Source organism: Morus notabilis, unplaced genomic scaffold, assembly GCF_000414095.1.
Source record: "Morus notabilis unplaced genomic scaffold, ASM41409v2 Scaffold176, whole genome shotgun sequence".
Taxonomy (NCBI): domain Eukaryota; kingdom Viridiplantae; phylum Streptophyta; class Magnoliopsida; order Rosales; family Moraceae; genus Morus; species Morus notabilis.
The window spans coordinates 253,343-278,508 of NW_010368054.1; the positions used below are offsets into that span (position 1 = coordinate 253,343).

Here is a 25,166-nt window from a genome sequence, read left to right on the forward strand (position 1 = left end):
TTCGAAGGAAAGGTTATTATGAGACTATGAAAGATATGAAACCGTGACTGAGTTGGACTGGTTAGCTACCCCACTCCTCACTGGTTATGCGCGCTATGGTACAACAGGACAGGGCCCATAAGAAGTAAAAGACAAGAAAATGAAAAACAGAAACCATTCCATATAAAGGTACGGTATCTGTAAAGAAGAATGAAAAGAATGAGAAACACGAAATGAAAGTCGTTCAGAACGTGAAAATACGATGTGAACGACTAAAATGAGACTAAAGCAGAACAAAGAATGTAATGAAAGAAGAAGAACATAAGCCATACATGTTTTAGTAGTACAGAATGTATTATGATATATGACATGAATGCATATATGGGTATGCATAATTATTGCATCTGTTATGACCTATTGATACTTGCTGAGTGAAAGCTCATTAAGTTTGTCGGATGGACAGTCGGAATGTACCATCCAAACTTTGGAAGATATGCTTAGGGCATGTGGGTTGTGGGTGCATCACGTGTTTTGGAAACACTGATGAACATTATGTGTAAAATAAAATAGTGTTTTATGTATTTTGATGACTAATGTAACAGAATGCCGTCAGAATGCTACAGCATTTTAGGTATGACTAATATAACAGAATGTTGTCAGAATGCTACAACATTTTGACAATGACTAATGTACAGAATGCTGTTAGAATGCTACAACATTTTACGAATAGTTGAAAACAGAAGGCTAGCTAAATGCTACAGCATTTAGACGTACATGGAAAAAAAAAGTTGACCTGAATTTTAAGAGGTTATAATTAGTAAGTGTTAGAGGTTAAGTAATGTTAAGTATGAGTATAGGATGATGATCAAAAGTTAGGGTCGTCACAATTTTCGTCCAAACTTTGACCGTGGAAGTGAAACATTTGTTATTTCAATGCCACCGCCAAATGTTACCGGTTCACTGCATATGGGCACGCAATGTTTGTGACACTTGAGGTTGGGAAAATAATCTTTCATTATTTAGTCAAAGTTATTATATATAAATAACTTAGTTCCTTTGAATAAATCTTAGAACAATGATGAATCCGTTTTTACATCAAACGTTTATACCTTGTGCTGTTTTTATATACTGAGACGGTCCCTTTTACTTCTTGCAAGAGCTGTAATTGAGGCCTTTGTCAGGCTTCATGATAAAGATCTAATCTATCAAGTTATAAACCTAAGTGCCATTAGTCACCGTTTTATGTCTTGGCTCTCTAGGAACTTTTTTCTGTTGCCTGATCCCTTCGTGGAGTTCTAGTGGCTGGAATCATTCTGCCTCACGCTCTTACTCTGTATTATCTTTATGACTTCAGTGCAGATAACAATTCAAGAAAAAGAAAAGGCAGGAAAGTGATGTATTTTGAGAAAACTGATGGTCCTGTTAAAGTACATGAAAATTTTCAGCTTCTTGTTGTATAAGTTGCTGTCATATTTGCATCAAATGAAGAGATGGGAAATTTTGGGAGTTCTCCCATATTTTTCACTGATATGTTATGTATAGAAGAGTTAGAGTCTTCCTTACAACCATTTAGGAAGCTGCTATGAAGGGTGATGCATCGGTCTTTCACAAATAACATTTTTTCAAAAAAAAAAAAAAAAAAAAGAAAAAGGATACATGATGAATCGTTCCTATGACTGCAACATTTTTTCCTGCCACAGGATTAAAGAAGCTTTAAATTCTTTAGAGTCAAAGTTTTCCTCTTCCGTTTTGGTAGTTTTCAACGCTTTTAGTTTATCTTTGGAGACGCATTGTCGCATTCTACAGTTTTTGGATTCATATCAGCCTAGATTGAAAAGAAAATGCCACTGATTCGTATTAAGCATTATTATACAGATATAACTCTAAAGATATAATTCTTTTGTTTTTCTATTGCTTTTCCTTCTTTTACGGTCTTACTTGGTGAACTGGTCTCCTAGTCTACAAACCGCAGTTTCATTTTTGGTGAGTTAAGTTTTGAACGGCTAATAACTGTTTCTTTTAACTTTTCAAGTATTGACATTAGTCCTTATGACATGCGCCCAAGAAGTAGAATATCATGAAGAATCGGGTACTCCTTATGTAGATTTTGGGAATAAATATTATTTTATTCTCCATATTGAATCAGAAACATTACAGATATAAATAGTGAAGGGAAGGAAATCAGTTCCTGGAATTAAGGAACTAAATCCGGCTGAAAAACTAAAAAATAAAAAAGAACTAATCAAGAAATCGGGTAGAATAATACCCAAATCCCTTTATTCTAGGACACAAATCAACCTAATTTACAGCATCAATTTCCTGGAAGCTAGGACATACATCACGGACTTCCCCTCAAGCTAGGTTATAGATGTTGAGTAAACCTAGCTTGGAATTAAGACTTTCAAACGTCTTCCTCGGTATCGCCTTAGTTAGGATGTCTGCAATCTGTTGGGCAGTTGGGATATACTGAAGTGATATTATGCCGGTTTCTAACTTTTCTTTGACAAAATGTCTATCGATCTCTACATGTTTTGTGTTGTCATGATGCACTAGGTTCTTCGCTATGCTGATAGTGGACAGATTGTCACAGTAAGTTTTCATAGGTTATGTTACTGGGATTCTAAGTTCAACCAATACCCTTCTTAACCACATGTAGACTTCTTCTAGATCTCCGTTGAGGAAAGCATTCTTCACATCCAGATGGTAGAGAGGCCAATCTAGACTAGAGGCTAAAGAGGGTAATACTCGGACTGTATTGAGTTTAGCTACGGGGGCAAAAGTTTCCTGGTAATCTATCTCGTAAGATTGAGTGACTCTTTTAGCTACAAGATGTGCTTTGAATCTATTGACACTACCTTCTGCGTTGTGTTTTACGTTGAAGATCCACTTGCAACCACGTTTCCCAGGTGGCAACTCAGATATCTCCCAAGTACCATTCTTTTCGAGAGCACAGATTTCTTCCCAAATAGCTGCTTTCCATTCTAGTATGCCGAGAGCTTCATGTATTGATCTTGGAATATGTATTTTGTCAAGATTGCTAACAAATGCACGATGACTGGGTGGCAATCCTCCATAAGAGACAATTATGCCTTTTCGCAAGGCCTATCAGGGTCGTTATCAGGAGGATTACTAGGACTGGAACTAGTGTTACCTGGTGACTTTTGGAGATTCATTTTTTGGGTTTTAAGTTGGGTTGTGGGGTGGGGTCTTGGCCATGAAACATATAGGTCTTCCATTGGGCGGTAATCCTCTCTCTAAAGAATTTAGGGATTCGGTGGTAGAGAAGGTTTCGAAGAGACTTGACAATTGGAAAAAGGTTTCTTACAAGGGTTGGTAGGATTACTCTAATTCAGTTTGAGTTGTCAAGTATCCCAATTCATTACTTATCCCTGTTTGAAATCCCGGTCGCAGTGGCTAAGGAGATGGGATCTTGAATGATATGATTTTTGTGGGATGGTTTGGAGAACGGGAAGGTAGACAATCTTGTGGCTTGGAAACTGGCTTCTATTCGTAAACAAGAAGTTGGTTTCGGGATAGGGAATTTGATAAAGAAGAATCATGCATTAATGGGTAAATGGCTTTGGAGGTTTCCTTTCAAACAAGGCTCGTTGTGGGCTATGATAGAAAATGTAGTTGCGATTTTTCAATTCTAAGTTAGAATTGTTGGAGATTTCAGAAGTCGAAACAAAATCAGGCAATGATATGGAATATTAGAATTTAGAATTCAATGTTCACTATGACAAAAGAGTGAACAGGGCATTTTAAGGACATAAATGTAGTTAATGATATGGACTATTAGATTGGGGAATTCCTTTTCCAAAAGTATAGGAGTTCGGGAGATAGCATGTTAGGAGAACCCGAATGTGTTGATTATTCATGAAGTCAAAAGAAGGGAGGTTGATAGATGATTTGTGGGCAGCATTTGGAAGTTCAGATTTAAAAAAAAAAAGGGTACATTTACTGGATGTGGGTCTTTTGGTGGGGTATTCTATTGGCTTGGGATGTTAGACGAGTTAAGTGGTGGAGAGTTTCTTGGGGAGAATTTTCAGTTACTATTAAGGTTGAGGAGGAAGAGGGGGAATTTTGGTGGCTTTCCGTTGTTTGGGACTAGTTGGCGGTTCTGATGTTGGAGTCAACTGTGAACATCTTATGATTTATCAATTTTCTGTCAATATTCCCAAATGAATATATAGTTGAGTTCACCACTAATTTAGTAAGGTATATGAGCGATTGACTCTATTAGATTAACTCTGTCTTTTGTCAATCACTGATAACCAAGGTCTATCAATGATTGACACTATTTGATTGACTGTCTCTTTAGTGAATCACTGATTAACAATAGGCACCACGTTGCTCAGTTTGGTCACTACAGTTTACTTAATAAGAAAGAAGAATTTGAAAGCTACCCATGGGGTAGGATGTCGTATGACCTAATGATAGAGTGCCTAAAGAAAACAAGAGGAAATTTGGACACAATTCCACGCTTGGCTGAGAAGAAGTTTACCGAAAAGGTTGGGAGCTCTATTCCAAGAATTTTGAATTGGACATCAGAACAACAACCCTCATGGAACCAATTGAGCAAAGTCTTTGAGTCAAGCGATATAATTATATTTATTTTGCTTAACTGGTTGAGTCCATCAATGATTAATTTTAGGATGTGAATGAAGGAAAAGCTAAGAATGAAAAAGAAACAATAACAAATTTACAAACGATAGAAAGAGAAATAGACTTGTCAAAAAAGGAGAGAAGAAGACTGTGGTAGACAAAGTTGTTGAGTAAGCGTAACCAAATGACAGAGCTAAAAAGATGAAGAAACCAACCGCTTCATTGCAATCTTCATTCACCACAGAATTTGGATCAACCACGGAAGCAGAAAAGAAGAAAAAGGATGATCTTTTTAGTGGTGAATTCGAGCCATCTAGCTTTAAGGTTTTATCCCAAAAAAACTAACTTCTTAGCAATCGTCCAGATGACATATTGTGATGAACAAGTGAAGCAGCTAATAAATGATGGTTTTTTGTTTTTGGTGGAAACAATATTGGTTCTTGTAAACTTTCATTGAATTAATGACAATATGTCTAAATATGCTAAATCAATTGGAGTTATTTCATGTTTGTTATTCAATTAGGTGACAAGCTATTATTAACTAAACTTTCAAATTACCACTAGCTAGGTGTCTTTACGGATACGTTTTGATTTCTAATTAACTACTTTACATCTATAATTAAGTGAAATCTCATCAATTAACACAAGTCTCTAAGATAAACGATAGTGGACCAATCGTAGTTGTACAATTATTGAATAATTACAAGCTTAAACGTACGTTTCTTAAATAGAAAAAAGTCTCGAATTGTGAGATTCAACATCTGAATCATATGATTCGTTTAGAAAAAGATTCATTACAATGACTTGTATCGAAAATACATGTCGTAAGATTTGTAACGCGAATCCTGACATTTTTAAACTCTTAGTCATAAATTTAGCTTATTTTTACACAAGTTGAAAGAGGGAGTCTTGCCCTACAACAAACTACAAAGGAAATACACACAACTACTAAGTAGATATTGTTATTTATAATTTTAAAAAGCAGGTGAGTATTTTGATTTTATTAAACGCAAACATTGTTAGTTTACCAATCATCCTAAATGCTTAAACTGTTAAGAAGTGGGTCAATAATAATTGAAAAGTAGATCTTGACAAATACCCATTGAAAGTGCATGGTCGGGATTTTCACCTTTTAAATTAGATTCATAACATTTTTAGTCAAATAATTACACTAACAAAAGAATATTTATTAAGAGTAAGGGGTAAAAATCTAGACTCATACACTCTTAAGGATAAATTTTCTATTTTTTATATTTTTTCTAATATTTAAATACTCCTCTTCACGTGTGGACTGACAATGGGCAATCGTGTGAATAAATTTATTAGAAAGCGCAATAAATAATGACAATTTAAATAGAAATAAAAAAACACAATTACGGAGATTTGAACTTAAAACATTAATACGGCCATGTTAATTTATCAATTCATCTCATATATTTAAGTTGTTAGAGATAGTAGATCAACAATAATTTTATAATAATATGCAATCACACGGCAGCCCTGTCAGCTTATTTGTGTACCCCCATCGAAAGAAAAATATCTATCATACACACAGGTGAATATATATATATATATATATATCATACTTTATTACATGCTCTGGGGCTTCCATTTAAATCCAACGTACAATGGTAGCCTCATCAGCTTATTGGTGTACCTCCATCGAAAGAGAAATATCTATCATACACACAGGTGTACATATATATATGACCGTACTTTATTACATGCTCTGGGGCTTCCATTGAAATCCAACATATAATAGTAGCCCTATCAGCTTATTGGTGTATCCCCACCGAAAGAGAAATATCTATCATGCCTTCAAGAAGAGACAATGAACGTACAATAGTAGCCCTGTCAGTTTATTGGTGTACCCAAACTGAAAGGGAAATATCTATTATACACACAGGTATATAATATATATATATATATATATATATATATATTATGAACTCGACAAACAGCAGACCTTATCGAGCTTTATTATAACAATAAACTTACTTTGTTATGGCTTCGGCAGTTCGGCCTCAGTTACCGTGCTTTATATCATAAAGCTTCTGTGCAAACCTGCAACCATGTAAATTGGATAAGCGTAAAAAAGTCTAATAGAACTGTAAACTGTATTTTTAGTTATATACTAGCTAATGTCATGTGCTTCACACGTGTGAAGCTCTTTATGTAGGTAACATTATTCTCATTTTTTCACAACTTGAGAATTTGGATTTAATAGTAAATTTTATGCGAGAAAAAATACTGTAAAAATAAATTACATTTGAATTTTTATGAGATAAAACACGGATACAGTAAGAAAAAGTTTGAGTTGTGATAAAAATACTGCAGTAAAAAAAATAATGTATTTTTAAGATATGATGACAAATATTTATCAATTTTAATCATTTTATCAAGTTTATTTTGAAAATAAATTCTTATATTCCATTAAGAATAGGCACTAACAAAGTACTGATATTCTAAATAGAGAAAACAATGAATTAACGTTTAAACTATTGTAATTTATTTTATCATCATGTCGTAGTAATTTTATGCATAAAAATTTAAAATAAATATTATATACTAGTTAGATTGATTTGTGAGAAAAGAAAAAAAAATACTGATGAAAGAAAGAAAACAAAAAAAAATCCTTCAAAACAATATGATATATGACTTTATAACCAACTTGTTGAATCTTTTTCACCAATTTAATAATTTTAAAATTTTAAGTGATATGAAAAGAATAAAAAATAAAAAAGTACATGAGGGCATAATAGAGAGACTACATTTTTTAATAGTAAAAAAAGGAACTCTCATTTATATAATATACATAGTATACATTTTAAATTTCTTGAATGTGCCTCACGATTTTTTTCGTTAATATGGTCTATTCGAAAATGCGGCCTTTTAAGATTTTTTTTTAATATAGCTATATAAAAATATGTCTTAGTTAACTCTTTTTTTTTTATTTATTTTTTCAACACTCTCAAATACTATTTCTCGTATATAGCCTAAATTTTCCATGACAAACACAAGGAAAAAAAAAAAAAAAAGTCTCCATCTGAGAAGGAAAAAACACATTTTAATATGAATGCATTTAAGAAAATTATTTTATTGTGGTGATTAGTTAAAAGAAATATTTATGAAAGTCACTTTAATAAAATAATTTTTTAAATGATTAAAAAAGAATAATTTAATCAAGGATATATTTGAAACAAATTATTTCAACATAGATAAATTAGAATAAAAACATTTCGATAATACATATTTGAAGATATATGATGTTAGGAAAAAGAAAAAACAATAAGAGAAGGGAAAATTAAGAAAAGTTGAAAAAATAAGAGAATATGAGAAAACAAGAAAAAGACAGAATAACTTTATCAAAATAGGAACTTTCATTTATATATATAGCTACAGATTATAGATTATAGATTAATGAAGACACACCCATCATACAATGTTACACAGAAAAGAAGCGTCATTATTATAAATAGAAAATATTAAAAGAGAACTAGCTAGAAATACGTTGAATGTATAATATAGTCCAAGCTTATTATAACTTAAGATTTAGTGCAATGTTATTTGTCGTTTAACTCTTCTTAAAATGTAACTTCTAACTAATCAGAGGTTAGAGGTATATATGTGTGTGTGTATATATATATATTATAATGATAGGGAAGTCAAACTCACATTTTGAGTGCTTCTGCATAGGTTTCAGCGGTATCAACCTCAGAACGTTCGAAGGTAACAGGATTGAAGTATGTAACAGGCTTGTTCAACAAGTCTTTGGCATACTTCTCCAATTTTTCCAAGTTCGCAGGGGAACCATTATCCATGGCAGCAAGGTCTTCCGGCAATTTGTCGTCCTAATTTGGTGAATGTATATCATTATGCATTAATAAGGATAATTACTAAATAACAGATGGAAACTAACAAATAGTCAACTTAAAAAATCCAAGAAAGGAAAATCAGTAATAAGCAAAAGAACATATTTTCCAAGGATTTTTGGATATATATATATATATATATATATATATATACATACACACACACACACATTGTTTTTTGAATGCCATAGGAGATTTGGACTTAGAAAAATAAACAACTATTAGATGAGATTTACATTTTTCAACCATCAAATCTATTTTAAAAACTATTTATTTTGCATATTTTTTTTATTATTTTGATGTGATTTTAACTATTTTAACATATTTAAAAATTAGAAATACGTACTATCGGCAGTACGAGATGAAGGACCCAATAACTTAAGATTAATGTTTAGATATATAAAATAGTTTTGCAACAGTACTATAGGATTGTATACTAAATCCACCAAGACATCTTTTTTTTTTTTTTTTGGCTTAATTTGAATAAAGCTCCTCTTATTACTTTAAAATAATACTCTAATTACCAAAATATTTTACAGGGACGTTAGCAACATATAATCATCGAAAACATTATTCTGTACATAAATCTATATATATATATATATATATTCACAAATAGATTTACCTGGACACGAAGGAAATTTTCAGCACTACGGAACGATTCAAAAAACATTGTGCAATAGTAATCAATCATATCGGAGTTTGCTTCAGAGAGGATATCAGGTAAAGGATGATCCACTTCCGGCAATTTCCACCCTTTCCATTTCAGGCGAATCAACCAGGTAAAATCCTGCCAGTTATTAACCATTTCAACATTGTATCTCTCGGTCTTGTGTTGACATGTTCCCAATGAGAGTACAACAAGACGAAATGAATTGACGTCCATCTCTTTCGACCTTCCTTTCACTGCTTCGGTAATAGCAGCTACAGTCTGGAATTTTTAAATTTTTATTTTTCATCAAACAATTCGGTAAATAAATATCACATATAAATTAGCTAAATCGAAGAATTATACTAAATTTTAATGCAATTACTAGGAATCAAAGTGTATTTATACTAAATTTTATAAACTTAATGCCACTATATAGTGTTGATTACCCTACCATTATTCTGATTTAACTCAAGCATAACACTTTATTATTTGATTATTTCTTATATATTGTTATTAATTAAATTTATGGAATTTTACCGGATTATTAGCGGCAACCCCACCATCAATCATATTGAATTCTACGCCTTCGTTGTTGAACTTATAAGCAGGAAGGTAAACTGGTGCAGCCGAGGTGCTAATAGAAATATCTGAAAGAAGAGCATCCAAAACTTTATTCCCATTATCCACCTGCACAATATTATATCCAATATTCAATTTTTAACTGTTAGATCAAGTTAAAATCATATTAGATTGAAAAAATATGCAAAACAGATCATTTCTAATATTAATTTAACAGCTGAAAATAGATAACTATCGAAATTTTTTTTTTCTGGTCCTCTCAGAAGCTCCCTAGATTAATGACTTAAGTTCCAAAATAATCACCTGGTAGGAGGAAAAGACAACAGGCGAGAACTTCTTGATGTCAAATGCAGGAATGACGACATTCGTCAGGGTATCATGCAGCCTTTTCTCCCCAAGAATATCTTTTGCCAATTTTTGAAGGTATTTACCATCATGGTATGGTTTTTTCATACCTCGAATTTCCTCAAATTTTGCCTCATATGCTTCTGTGACTGACGTCTGACCATCGTCTTCACAAGTTTCTGAAATTTTTAGTTCTATTTCCCCGGCAAAGGTTTTGTTTGGTCCGAACCTATATATGATTAAACAAATTAGTGTTTGAGAAAAGAAAACCTCAAAGTGTCTCGTCCGAAAAACTAATTTTCTGGTCTGCATGCCATGCATGCTTAGTCTGAAAAAGTGCATGCACACTAGCATCTAAAATTCATTGCATATATATTATATGTATTCCAAAATATTCTAGACAAGGAGTCAGTAAATACTATCATCACTGGTACCCGTAATGCCAGGAAATTTGTTGAATGAGGTTTCTGAAAGTTTTGTAATAAAAAATAAAATAAAAAATTATCGATCAGAAAGGCAATACATAAAAACTAGTGAGTAAAAACCAAGATCCAAGTGGAGTTTTCTTAAACCTTCTCCCATTAGAAGTTCATGCATTTGGGTCAGTCATTTTGATTTTACATTTAAATTTTATGAGAAAACTCATTTGCAGGAATTTTATTTATTTAAATTTTTTATGAGAAAAAAAAAAGTTTCAAACGCACGAACCAAACGAACAAGTGGGGTATTGTCTCGTCCGAAAAACTAATTTTCTGGTCTGCATGCCATGCATGCTTAGTCTGAAAAAGTGCATGCACACTAGCATTTAAAATTCATGCATATATATTATATGTATTCCAAAACATTCTAGACAAGGAGTCAGTAAATACTATCACCAATGGTATCCGTATTGCCAGGAAATTTGTTGAATAAGGTTTCTGAAAGTTTTGTGATTAAAAAATATTATAGATCAGAAAGACAAAATATATAAAAACTAGTGAGTGAAAACAAAGATATAAGCGGAGTTTTGTTGAACCTTTTTCAAGACATGAGTTGTTCATGCATTTGAGTAAGTCATTTTGATTCTAAATTTAAATTTTGTGAGAGAACCCATTGCGGAAATTTTACTTATTCAAATTTTTTGTGATAGGACAAATGAAATGAAAACAAATTCTTAATACAGATACTTTGGGGAGGAAAAAAACAAATAGTTCGGTCAATGTCTTCCCCATTACTCACCAGTTGCCTGAGTTTGGGAAAATTTTTGGGCAGTTCTCTTTGTAGAAAGGCACAATCTTTTCGGCAGCATATAAAGGCCGTTTGTCGTCACCGGGTGCTGATATCATTGCCGCAATAAGACCACCAGTGCTAGTCCCTGAGATGACATCAAAGTAGTCCGCAAGCCTGGCATTAGGGTCTTTTTCCAGTTTCTGCACATAGATACGAACACCTTATCATTAAATTAACCCTTCAGCGAAATGATATCCATATTTGCATATATACATACATATATGTGTGTGTGATTATAATAAATATTGTAAAATTTTTGGGGCATGTAATATATCTACCTGAAGTTCAGATTCAAGAAAATCAAGACAAACCCCAGGGATGATGCCTCTAACGCCTCCTCCATCAATACTGAGAACGGTAATTGGTTTTTCCATCTCTCTTGCAAGCATTGCCATAGTGCGGAATAACAAATGCAAGTTTACAAATTGTTGTGGATAACAATTGAGGAAGCAGTTCTATTTATAGATGCTAATTGTGTACTATATGCATAATAAATAAATTGCGAGACGTATATCTTTACACTATTGTTAGTCTACCTCCTAACAACTTAAGCTTTTGAATCGATTAGTAAATTAAAAAAAAAAACAGTTAACTTATATATAAAAGAAAAGTATCAACTAATTGGGGAAAAGGTGGGGTGCCTTAATACCCTTTTATAGAATGAAGTTCGGGATTGGATAGGCCTTAAAATCAATTGTCCAAGATCGAAATAAGTAATGTCTATAGTTATTACGAGATCAAAATTAAGATCAGCCAATAATATGCTATAGTGCAGAAACCATATATGGAGGATCAAAATTAAGAAACAGAGAGAAATTGGAATCTATTTTTACTCCCAATTTAATTATGATGATCATAACCCGGTAAATTTTATGTATGAAGTCTCTAGTCATAAAATCTTCTATGAAAAACTAATCATTACTCTGTATGAGATAAAAAAATTTCGACAACTTAAAGGCGTTCTTTACCGTGAGACCCCAGAAAGACCTCTACCGTTGGAACCTTTATTTTTAACTATTGGAGGAGCCATTTTAGTTTGCTGATTCGAGTTTTTAATTCGAATTGAGATATGACTTTATGTGAGAGCTTTTTATTATAGCAAAAAAGTTAGATGTGACTGTTTCTGAGATATTTTTACTGTCGCAAAACTCAAATTCTAAACTCGAATCGGTGAAATAAACGGGACATAAAAAAGGGGTTAGATATGTAATATGAGCAATTATGTATGGCCACTGTAAATTTTTAATACGAACTTGTACAAATATGACTATTGAAAAATTAATTCAACGGTTAAAATTGAGGGTTCCACCAATAAGTCTTTTTAGAGGGGGTTCCACCGTAGAAGTTGCCTTTAAATATTAGTAACACAACAAAAATGGAAGTTTTAAGTTGCAATTCTCTTTTCAGCCATACATCAAAATTTCGTTGAACTAACAAACTTTGTGATTTAACTATTACTACTATTGTACCTTTGGTGACAAATAAAATTGTTGACAAGTTAGTTATAGCATAAGAAAATTAAACACAATCTGTTCCAACAAATAGTTAATAAATTATTAGTCATACATAATAAATATTAAAATTTATACCAGCGGGGAGTTCTTAGTCGCAGGCACTAATCACAAGATTTTTTGTGTTTTGTTTTTTTTTCTTTTTTGATAATATACAATCACAAAAATTTATAGTTCTCTCTGAATGACTAAAAAAACTCTGTGAATAAAACGGTACTTAGCAATAACTATTAATTTATTGTACCTAAAATCATTTGTTAATAATTTATCATGAGTAAAAATAATTTAAGTAACAACTTCAATTTTTTTTTAATTGGATGGAAGAGTACCTTGTACTTATTACTGATTATCTTATGATATTATTACACGAGGCTATCACAAAAGCTTATTTGGTCATCAAGACGACTTTAGTTATAATCATACACAATTTTTTTTTTCCAAGAAAGAAAAGGGTTTGAGACCACCGACCGGGGTGCTTTAAAAAAAACAAAAAACAAAACACAAAAAAATATACACAAACTTCATTTTTAATTATGGGAAATCATGAGATAACTTTCTCCAAGTTCTTTCAATAGCTTTCATATGTGAGGATGGTCTCTAAATCCTTGGAACAATTTTAGAGACCATCTACCTCTCTCAAACCTTGGAACAATTTCTAATAGCCAAGACAAAAAGTTATTTATTTCTGGAACATTATTTGATAATGATGTGTATTAAGTGAACATCATAGTCTTGTGTGAGGTAGATGGTCTCTAAAATTTGTGTTTGAAAAGTCATTGGTGTTAAATAGGTGGATGCGTTGCGTGGCTTTCAATGAGACATCCTCACATATGAAAGCTATTGAATAGGCTAAGCTCCTTCTAGTTATAACACAGCAAGAAACGAGTGTGAAGAAAAGTAAGAGAGAAACATTGAGAGGAGAAAAAGTGGTGTACGATAGAGAGAAAGATGAGAAAGATTGAGCAAGATTTATTACAAATTTTGTCTTCTCCATTGGTAGCAAGATTGAGAAAGATGAGAAAGATTGAGAAAAAAGTGGATTTTGTCTTCTCTATTGGTAGTTACAGATTTTGGACTTTATTATCTGCCGCTTTTATGTGCCACATGTTTTGTGCAGTTAGGAACTACTTTTTGTAAATATGTTGCAAGATTTATTATACAAAAGAAATAAAAAACACGTTGCAAGATCTCTTCGTCTTTGCGGATTGATTTTTTTAATTTAGAAAGTAATATTAGATATTATTAGAAATATTATTATAATATTCATGTTAGTCTAAAAAGGGGCCTACGTGGGATATTGAAGCCAAAGGTGGTTTATTTGCCTAAGTGTGGCCGGCCAAGAAGAAAGAGAGAGTGAAAAGAGAGAAAATCAAGGGAAAATCAAGAAATCAACCGTTTTCGCTGATATTTCTTTAGTTCAGTCTGGTAGAAACATAACCTGAGATATTCTAGCGGAGAATATCAACTTTTAAAGGTAAGATTTCGGATTTTTCATGAGAAACCACATGCTTTTTCGTTTTGATGAATAGTAACTCATCTCGGAAAAAATCTGTAAAATTGAAAAACGAAACCGAGGTTTTGTCCGGGACTATGATAGGAGTCTAACGTGTAAGTATTGAAACGTTTGAACAAAATTTTTTGGATTAACACTAAAAAATCCGAAAACCCTAGAAATGGAGAAAATGTGTTTTTGTTCAATTTATGTTAGAATCTGTATTCAGGAATGTGAATCTTGACTCCAGGTACTGAAATCGAAAATAGAACGAGTTATTAAAAACTTGAAAAATGAGAAAAATAAGGCGAAACTCTGCCAAAATTTCCTAAAATCTAGTTAGTAAGCAATGAGTTAGTAATCCGATTTTAGAGAATGAATAACAATTTTAAAGCTCGGAAATGAATAGATTAAGATTCAGAAACCGAGATACACAAATATGTGTAATTTACCTCTTGAGCTAGAATTCGGCCTAGAGGGGAAAAAGGTTCAGAAATGAGTTGAAATTGATGTAGGAATCTAAGTATAAATAATTGTGATTTGGAATAGGAAATTTATACCTATTTCCATGAAACAGGTTTTGGCATGAGAGCCAAAGCAACGAGAAATAACTTCCAGCAAGCAAGAATCCTAGCGGATTATCTGTAAGTATAGACATATATGTTTGTCTGGACTCGAGTAAGCTGTAGTTAGACTTAGAACTATGAATTTACTTCTGTTCCGATGTCTATGTGATTATACGTGTTTAGAGGGCTTAGTGCTCTAGATTGCAGAAGGGCGACACATGGTTACCCTTATGCACAGTTAAAGTATGCAAGAAGTACTATGCATTTTATGTCAGTATGTACACGTAGAGAAACGTTGCATATCATTCAGTAAAGTTTTTGACACTTTGAAATGAAAAATCCAAAGTTCAGAAATGTAAAAAGACTGACGGGTCGCCGGCCTCCAAAGGGAGGAAAATCTCAAAGAGTAGAGATTCTGGCTAGACCAGACAGTATGCAGTGGCCAGTAAAGTAAAAGACTGACGGGCCGTCAGCCTCCTAAGGGAGGAAAATCTCAAAGAGTAGAGATTCTGACTAGAGCAGACAGTAAGCAGGGGTCTAGGCCCACAGAAGTAAGAACAGAAAGACAGAAAGCAGTTTAAAGCATGCTTCACATGAGTATATTTGCGTCATAACTCTTAATGTAATTTATACTAGTTTATGATGTATGCATGTTTATACTTGCTGAGCGTTAGCTCATTAGTTTACTCATGTGCAGGTAACAAAGGTAAGCAGCCAGCCATATAGTGGTTTTGCTTGATGGACAGGCAGAGACAAGGGTGGCGGAAATGTCATGGGTACACGGGAATGGTCTCTACTACGCTCTATTAGAAAACAAATTCCGCTGCAGATTAATGTAACATAGAACACTAGTATGTATGTTCAGTTTTAAGAAAAAGATATTACAACCATTGTCTTAGTAAAGAATAACGGACTGTAATAAGTTAAGACAAGTTTTCGGGGACTAGTTCTATATCCGAATCCTTAAAGTAATAGCAAGATATGTTATTAGTATAATAACATAACATGTTAAGAACCCGAGGGTTAAAGTAAAGAAAAAAAATTACCCGTGTATGAACGTAATTTAAAGAGACGATAGTCTAGAAATGAATAATAGATTAGACTATAACTCAGCCTATTAGTAGTAGTGTAAGGATGGTGACCGCGCCGCATGGGCGCGAGTCGTCACAACTAACTTGTCATACACAAATTTTAGAGACCATCTTGCTTAATCCAACCTCCCTTAATCCTTGGAACAATTTCTAACAGCCAAGACAAAAAGTTATTTATTTCTGGAACATTATTTGATAACGATGTGTATTAAGGGTGTTAGTATGCACTAGTACGGAAAAATTAAGAAAAATAATACGTAAAAATATGAGATACAAAACTCAAAAATCATAGTCTTGTGTGAATGAGCTAGAAATTAATGCAAAAAAAGTATTATATTCATTACTGCAAAATAGTATAGGCTTTTTTTGTACAGATGCCCGATGAACTTTTTAAATTTAGTAATTTAGTCCTCAATCTTTTTTCTGGCAATTAACCCCTCCAAGTTAAAATTCTTGGCAATTAACACAAAATCAATAAGAGCGTTAGGGATTTTAACAGAATTGAACACGTGACTGTCATTGGAGGGCATATAATGTCATTTTGCAGATGACAAATCTCATTTATTTGAATATCCCAAACACAATACGATAAAAACACTTAAAATTGGGGAAAAAACTACGGTTAGAGGATAAGTTCTTCTATTGAGAAAAGTTTAACCAATTTGATGATTAAACTCATAATTGATTTGAAATTTTACTAATAAAGATTAGAATCTGAATAAACAATTTTGGAATTCTTAAACAACCAAAAAATGATAATCAAATTCTTAATCACTTTCTCTGAAACAAGAAAAGTGAAACAATATATCAATTAACAAATTTGGTTTACTTGCCGAGAAACTGCAAGAATTGCCAAATTTTAACTGTTATTGATTGGTGTTAATTGCCAAGAATTTTAACTTGGAGTGATTAATTGCCAGAAACAAAAACAAAAAAAAATTAAAGACTAAATTGTCAAATTTAAAAAATTTAAGAGGTATCCGTACAAAAAAGCCATATAATTAACGATATTTACTTTTTTAAAGAAATTATAGAGTACGTGTTATATATTGGGAACAAATGTAGACCTATTATAGGGACAAGGTAATATAATTTTCTTTTGTTTTCATTTGTATTCGTGGTTTGTAATACCGGTGGTCTTTATCCCTATTTTGTGATTCTTTTATAGTGTTAGGTCGTGTTTTTAATATATTAGATTTGTTTTTTGTGCGGCCTTATTGTTGTGTGCCTTTCAATTTCAGTAGATTAGACATTCCATTGATTGTAGAAGTTTTGTTAAATATTCATGTATGTGCTCTAACTACAAGAAAAAGGGCTATTAGTGACGATAAAAAATCGTTGCAAACAACACAAAGTCATCGCAAATGTATTTTTAGCAACAACTTGTCGTCGCAAACATGTCGCTGCAGTTGAATAGTCGCAAAAACATTTTTGTGACAATAGCTTGTCGTCGCAACTTTATTTGCGACGACAATCGTCGCAAATGAGTTGATGCAATTATTTCGTCGGGTACATCATTAAGATGACATGGCATTAAGTATTTGCGATGACATTTTTTGAATTAAGTCGTCGCAAAAGACGCAGACTTCATGGCTTATATTTTTTGCGACCACATTTGTCGTCGCAAATAATATTTTAATTATTTATTTATTTTTTCTCATTTTAATAATTATAATAAATATAATTCATGACATTAAATATAAATAAAAATTAAATAAAATAAAATAAATAATAAAAAATATAAATAAAAATTATTATTGTAAAAAGTAATTCATAAAATAAAAATGTAATTATAGTATAAATGTGCGGAAGTACAAATTGTTATATTAATAAAATTCTAATCTTCTAAATTAGCAGTATCACTAGAATTAAATTGGGAACAAATGTAGACCTATTATAGAGACAAGGTAATAAATAGTGAAATAAAAAAAAATCAATATAGAGAGATTTTTTTTTCTATTATTGAGTTTTGCTCAATCTTTCTCATCTTTCTCTCTATCGTACACCACCTTTTCTCCTTAAATATTTCTCTCTTACTTCTCTTCACTCTCGGTTCTTGCTGCGTTATAACTAGAAGGAGCTTAGCTTATTCAATAGCTTTCATATGTGAGGATCTCTCATTGAAAGCTACGCAACGCATCCACCTATTTAACACCAATGACTTTTCACACACAAATTTTAGAAATTGTTCCAAGGATTGAGAGAGGTAGATGGTCTCTAAAATTTGTGTTTGAAAAGTCATTGGTGTTAAATAGGTGGATGCGTTGCGTAGCTTTCAATGAGATATCCACACATATGAAAGCTATTGAATAGGCTAGGCTCCTTCTAGTTATAACGCAGCAAGAAACGAGTGTGAAGAAAAGTAAGAGAGAAACATTGAGAGGAGAAAATGTGGTGTACGATAGAGAGAAAGATGAGAAAAATTGAGCAAGATTTATTACAAATTTTGTCTTCTCCATTGGTAGCAAGATTGAGAAAGATGAGAAAGATTGAGAAAAAGTGGTTTTTGTCTTCTCCATTGGTAGTTACAGATTTTGGACTTTATTATCTGCCGCTTTTATGTGCCACATGTTTTGTGCAGTTAGGAACTACTTTTTGTAAACATGTTGCAAGATTTATTACAAAAAAAATAAAAAAAACACGTTGCAAAATCTCTTCGTCTTCGCGGATTGATTTTTTTTTTATTTCACTATTTATTCCCATTGTCTCAATAAAATAAAAAACACCTTGTCTCAATAATCGATCTACATTTGTTCCCAATTTATAACACGTACTCTATAATTGCTTTAAAAAGGTAAATATCGGTAATTATATGGCTTTTTTGTACGGGTACTTCCTAATTTTTTTGAATTTGACAATTTAGTCCCTCATTTTTTTTCTGGCAATTAACCCCTCCAAGTTAAAATTCTTAGCAATTAACACCAAATCAATAACAGTTAAAATTTTGTAATTCTTGCAGTTTCTCGGCAAGTAAACCAAATTCGGTAATTGACATATTGTTTTCACTTTTCTTTTTTCAGAGAAAGTGATTAAGAATTTGATTATCATTTTCTGGTTGTTTAAGAATTCCAAAATTGTTTATTCAGATTCTAATTTTTATTAGTAAAATTTCAAACCAATTATGAGTTTAATCATCAAATTGGTTAAACTTTGCTCAATATAAGAACTTGTCCTCTGACTGTAGTTTTTTCCCCAATTTTGAGTGTTTTTATCGTATTGTGTTTGGGATATTCAAATAAATGAGATTTGTCATCTGCAAAATGACATTATATGCCCTCCAATGACAGTCACGTGTTCAATTCTGTTAAAATCCCTAACGCTCTTATTGATTTTGTGTTAATTGCCAAGAATTTTAACTTGGAGGGGTTAATTGCCAGAAAAAAGATTGAGGACTAAATTAGTAAATTTAAAAAGTTTATGGGGCGTCTGTACAAAAAAGCCTAATTATATTACACTTTAGAGTTATTTTATACTATGAAATTTGCGTACACTATATAGTTTGTTGACTGATGATTCGACACGTACGTACTTCACGCATTGCATAAATACATAAATTTATTTTGCAGTAATGATATAACACTTTTTTTGCATTAATTTCTAGCTCATTCACACAAGACTATGATTTTTGAGTTTTGTATCTCTTATTTTTACGTATTATTTTTCTTAATTTTTCCATACTAGTGCATACTTGCATATTATATGCTAACACCCTTAATACACATCGTTATCAAATAATGTTCCAGAAATAAATAACTTTTTGTCTTGACTATTAGAAATTGTTCCAAGGATTAAGAGAGGTTGGACTAAGCAAGATGGTCATTAAAATTTGTGTGTGACAAGTTAGTTGTGGGCCTAATGGTAAAAGGCCTGATTTCTTGGCAAGGCAGAGGCTTCAGGTTTTGGAGGGAAAAGTCCCGCCAGAAACAAATTTGAAGTAATCTGAAAAAAAAAAAAAATATATATATATATACATATATATATATATTCAAAGAACAGAATGTTACACTTATTTACCCTATTTTTAAAAAAATATGTAAAACGGTTCCATTTGTAGGTTTGCTACATGCCTTCAATGATGATACAGATAAGGTTTATTGAATTGGAATCATAAAGGACATTGAAGTAGATAAGATAATAGATGACGACACATTTTGTAACGTGTCATCCGTCTCAGCTTAACGACATTATTACAGTTATATCTTATTCAATGCCTTTTCTTTTTTTTGAAATAGCATTGAATAAAATACAATTGTAGTAATACTGTTAAGTTGAGGCAGATGACACGTTACAAAATATGCCGTCATCTATCCTTTACATCTTATCTACTTCAATACCCTTTATGATTCCAATTCAATAAGTCTTATCTTCATTATCATTAATATTTTCTAAAAGTAATTTAATTTATTTTGATTGTTTAATTTTTAAATATTTATTAAAGTATTTTCAGATTTTTTTTTAAAAAATTACTAGTTTATTGTTAATTAGTGAGGATGTTAGAGTGAATATTTTATATCTCAAAAATTAATCTCAGTATACTAAAAGAACATTCTTTTAAAGGTAAAAGTTTCGTTTTAATATTATTAAAAATAAAAGAGTACTCATGAGAAATTTCACTCTAACATATAATACTAAAATGATTTTTTTCCGATAATATTTTAATGATGAATTTAGTAGGTTACTTTTTTGTGTGCTAAATATATGTTACTTTTGCATATATATAGAAAGACATTCGCCAATCACCGATCACTGTGTTTGGTTGAGGGAGAGGGTGAAAAGAGATGACCAATTTATTATTTGGTTGGAGGGAGGAGAGGAGAGATAGAGTGACAGACTCTGAACCCATCAATTTGAATCCTTCCACTAATGAAAAGGTTCGACCAAGTCATCAAATTTAAGCTAAAAACACTACTTCTACCCTACCAAAACAAATTATAAGCAAATAATAAAATAGACGATCTAATAATTATAAGACAAATAATTAATAAACAAATTATAAGACAAATAATTATCACTAATCCTCCATATTTTTCATTCCTCCTATTCACTACTGAATTATTATTTGCACGATATTTTAAGCATATTAACTATATCGACTTCGAAAGTGAATGTAACACATGCTATGAGCCATTGACGATGCATAATAACGACTTGAACTTGACCACTTATTGCAATATGACTTTAAAATAATAACACGGTTAAAAATTTGGGGAAAAATCTTAATCAACTTTCCGTACTACAATGCACATTTTGGGTTCATAACTATAATTTGTTGTTCTTGGGTTTCTAAGAAATTCATTATGTAATTGTAGCTTCAAAATACGATCTACCAGTAAAATATAATTTTGAATTGTCAAATCACACTTAAAAAAAAAGTCAAAATCACATTAGAGTAAAGGAAACTACATCAAGCAGTTCATAACTATAATCTTTTTTTTCCTTTGAAACGCATAACTATAATCTTTTAATAGGATTTTCGAATACTATACAACAAAATTCTACTCTTTTTGTTTAACAAGACAATTAATCACCTCTTTAAGTTGTACGACATGGAATCACATATTGCTTCCTTCCTGTAAAACGGGAATATATTTTAAATCAAGAAAATACAAACACCAACAATGATCCATGTGGCTTCCAAACTACAGGAAACCATGACCGATCCTACAAGTAAAATTCGAATGAAACGCTTAAGAAAATAGACGTGTACCGAGTTGGCGAGTTCCGAAAATAGACAGCATTTTGGGTACACGATCAATAGAGTACATACATGAATATTTAACAAAACCTCTACAATCGATGAAAAGTCTAATCTACCGAAATTGAAAGGCACACAGCAATAAGGCCGCACAAAATACTCACAAAAAACAAATCTAATATATTAAAAACACGACCTAACACTATAAAAGAAGATAAACAGATCACAAAATAAGAATAAAGACCACCGGTATTACAAACCACGAATACAAATGAAAACAAAAGAAAACTTTCGAGCATTGTTGAAAATCCTTAAATATGAGGGGTCGTATGCAAAAAAAAAAAAGGGAAATATTTATGACATTAGAAGAAAATATGGGTTTTGAGAAAAGGTTTTTGTCTTCTCCATTGGTAGTTACAGATTTTGGACTTTATTATCTGCCGCTTTTATGTGCCACATGTTTTGTGCAGTTAGGAACTACTTTTTGTAAACATGTTGCAAGATTTATTACAAAAGAAATAAAAAACACGTTGCAAAATCTCTTCGTCTTCGCGGATGGAAGATCAAATAAAACAAGTCTTTATCTCTTAACACTATGTCATTATGTCATTGATGAATATTAATAGCTTGGGATACTGTAACACCCCTGAAAAATTAAATGAGATTAATTGAGATAATTAAGAATTATTAGTGTGCCTAATCTGATTTAATTAATTGGGTTTTGATTAATAAATGTTTTTGACGTGTAATTTAAATAATTCCAAGGTATTTAAGTATTCTCAGTAATTTTATGTTAACCTAAAAGTGTGTATGGGTGCATTTTTGAACTGCCATTTTAAAAGATTTGGACACCTATTTTTCTTTTCTTTTTCTTTTTTTTTCTTTTTCTTCTTTTCTTTTTCTCTTCCTTCCTCCCGTGTGCCCACAGACCACTCCTCTCTCTCTTCTCTTCATTCTCTCACTCTCTCTCTCGGCTGTCTCTCTCCCATTTTGAATAATCAACCGGATTTCGAACCAAAGGAAAGTTTCAATGAGTTTTTAACGTCATTCAAGGTAAGATTTCTGAAAAACCTCTCTTGAATCTCTAGATTTCGGATTCTAAAACTTATTTTTAGTTCGAAACGAATTTTGATGGATTTTGAGTAAAACTAGGGTAGAAATTGGGGATCTTGGGTTCTTTGGACTTGTTTTAGTACCTAGAACCTGGATTCAGGTGTTGTCCCTTGAGATATTGTGATTTGGGACTAAATTTACAGGTTTTCAGACTTATTTCTGCGAGTTTCTCGCACTGCTGTTCTTCACAGGTCGACCCGTGCGGTCGACTGGATTACATTAGGCCACCGGTCCACCGATGCGGTCGACCGGATTGCACACCACCGGTCGACCGGTGGTGATGCATTGCTCTATCACCGGTCGACTGGTGTACACGGGGTTTTACCCTGTAGGGCCTGAAAATGTTGTTTTGACCCCTATTTTTTAGGAGAACCCAAATTAGCTTCATTTTGGGACCTAGAGTCAATGGATCAGCATCTTTAATCCATGTTTTAGAATTAAAACCCTTGGAATGATGATTTGAAACATGAAATTGATTAGGACACACTAATCAAAGGATATGATTGAATCTGAATTACTTTAGGAGTGAGATTGGAATCCTAAAGTATTGTCTTGTAACAGTGATAGCTGATGACTCGGACTGAGTGGCTTGAGGAAGTGGAAGCTGGGATCGTGTGCCGCTAGCCACAGGTTTGATAATTTTGAGATAGGATTTCTATCCCTTTCTTTGTGAGCTTGATTTTCAAAAGGATTTTGGCCTTGCAAATGTTTTAAAGAAAGGGGCTTGTTTGCGAAAGAAAAATATTTTTAAAAACCGTGGCTTGTTGTAGTTCACGGAACCCATGACTTATTGTAGTTCATGGGGACCCACGGCTTGTTGTAGTACGTGAGATTATAATAACGATTTCATAATGTTTAATGAATGATTTCTTAATGAAAGAGATCTTGCGAACCGGTAAGCCCGCTGATGGCCTAGATAGGATGTGGAGAGTGCATCCTCGAGGGCAAAACCCGAAACCCAGCCCGGGAAGGCTTGTGCACTTGGTTGTGTAAGTAATTTGTACAAATTACTTGATGATGCCTGTAATACGGTAATTTTCAGTTTATATTCCTTTCAGAAAAAGGATGTGAGGTTCCAGCTATTGTGTTGGAACTGAATATCTATATTTATTCATTTATTTACTTGTTTATTTATTTACCAAGTTATTTCAACTTATATCATACTAGGCCTTTCGCTCACGTTTCATTGTTTTAAAATGTTAACCCCTCCCAGGAGACTCTAGGAGTAGTGCGGAGTAGCTGAGTGCTACCACCTGATTTTGGAGAGGATTGTGTCATCCTCCTGTGAGTACAAATGTAAGAATTTGTAAATTCTGTAAACTCCTGTACTTGGATTACTAGACTGTGGATGATGTCTATAACTGTAAGGATTTATTTACATGTCATGTATGTACGATAACGAGATCCTGTAGAAAGATCATGTAGTTCGTTTTAATTCAGTGTGTGGGGCTCGTTGGGTATTTCCTTTATTATTATTGTGCGTTTAACCCTAATCGAGCCTCCACGTCACCACCCCCGCTCCGGGGCGTGACAAATACACAAAAACAAAAAACAAAAGACACGTAGCAAAATTTGGGGTAGTTTAAACAGATAGAGAGAGAATTTCAGTGAGGGCTTTTCAACATCAAACGGGCACCCATTAACTGAAAGGATTTAGAACATTATTAAGCACGGATTGCCACAAAGATACAACCTAATATTACATTAATACACCATTCTAAACTACATACAAAATAAGCTCTAAACAACGGATTCGATACCAGAAACAGTTTCTAGGGGGCTGGAGGATATAAAGTAGTCTATCTATAGCATATGGTACTACCGAAAGATAGAGAGTAAAGCTAAAAATTTGAACATCTTAGGTTCCTAGAAAAAAAAAAGAACTACACGCATAATGTAAATCTAAGACCGCTGTAAAAATTGTTAAGATGATCCTGTCCATTTCTGATTATTAGATCTTTAACTTCTAAATCTGGTAATTTTTTTCTATATAGTATGCTTATTGCATGAGATAAATATGGTGGCAATATTAGATTTCAATAGATGTAGTGGGGGATATTGTTTCTCTATCCATTTTGTAATTACGACAAGCAAAAACATGGATGCTGGTCATCAAATCGCAGCATGCATGTGTTCTCAGTGTACTTTTGTCACATCTGCACATTTTGTTATTTCATGGCGTCAAATTCTTTCACATTGTTCATATCAGGTGGGAGTCTCAAGGATATTTTCGACCAAACTTTGATCGTGGAAGTGAAACATTTGTCATTTCAATGCCACCCCCAAATGTTACCGGTTCACTGCATATGGGCACGCAATGTTTGTGACACTTGAGGTTGGGAAAATAATCTTTCATTATTTAGTCCTTGTTCTAATACATAAGATTTTGTGTAACTA

The 25,166-nt window shown here is 32.5% G+C and overlaps 1 protein-coding gene across 1 annotated transcript; it reads right to left on the reverse strand.

Annotated features, from left to right (window-relative positions):
- Nucleotides 1-6,173: 6,173 nt before the first annotated feature.
- LOC21402052 (patatin-like protein 2) lies at nucleotides 6,174-11,715 on the reverse strand. Its single transcript, XM_024176244.1, has 8 exons — nucleotides 11,580-11,715; nucleotides 11,251-11,441; nucleotides 9,991-10,261; nucleotides 9,646-9,795; nucleotides 9,082-9,387; nucleotides 8,260-8,435; nucleotides 6,583-6,648; nucleotides 6,174-6,400 (listed from the first exon to the last, which is right to left on the reverse strand). Exons 1-7 carry the CDS (start codon nucleotides 11,694-11,696, stop codon nucleotides 6,609-6,611), a joined length of 1,251 nt encoding a protein of 416 aa, XP_024032012.1. The 5' UTR covers nucleotides 11,697-11,715; the 3' UTR covers nucleotides 6,174-6,400; nucleotides 6,583-6,608.
- Nucleotides 11,716-25,166: the final 13,451 nt, after the last annotated feature.

Excerpts from the sequence above, each read along its gene's own strand:
- LOC21402052 (XM_024176244.1), bottom strand. The coding sequence starts at position 11,696 with ATGGCAATGCTTGCAAGAGAGATGGAAAAACCAATTACCGTTCTCAGT. Across the intron at positions 10,262-11,250 it reads TTCCCAAACTCAGGCAACTG|GTTCGGACCAAACAAAACCT; the intron begins GTGAGTAATGGG and ends AATCATATATAG. Across the intron at positions 6,649-8,259 it reads TATGCAGAAGCACTCAAAAT|GTTTGCACAGAAGCTTTATG; the intron begins GTGAGTTTGACT and ends ACATGGTTGCAG.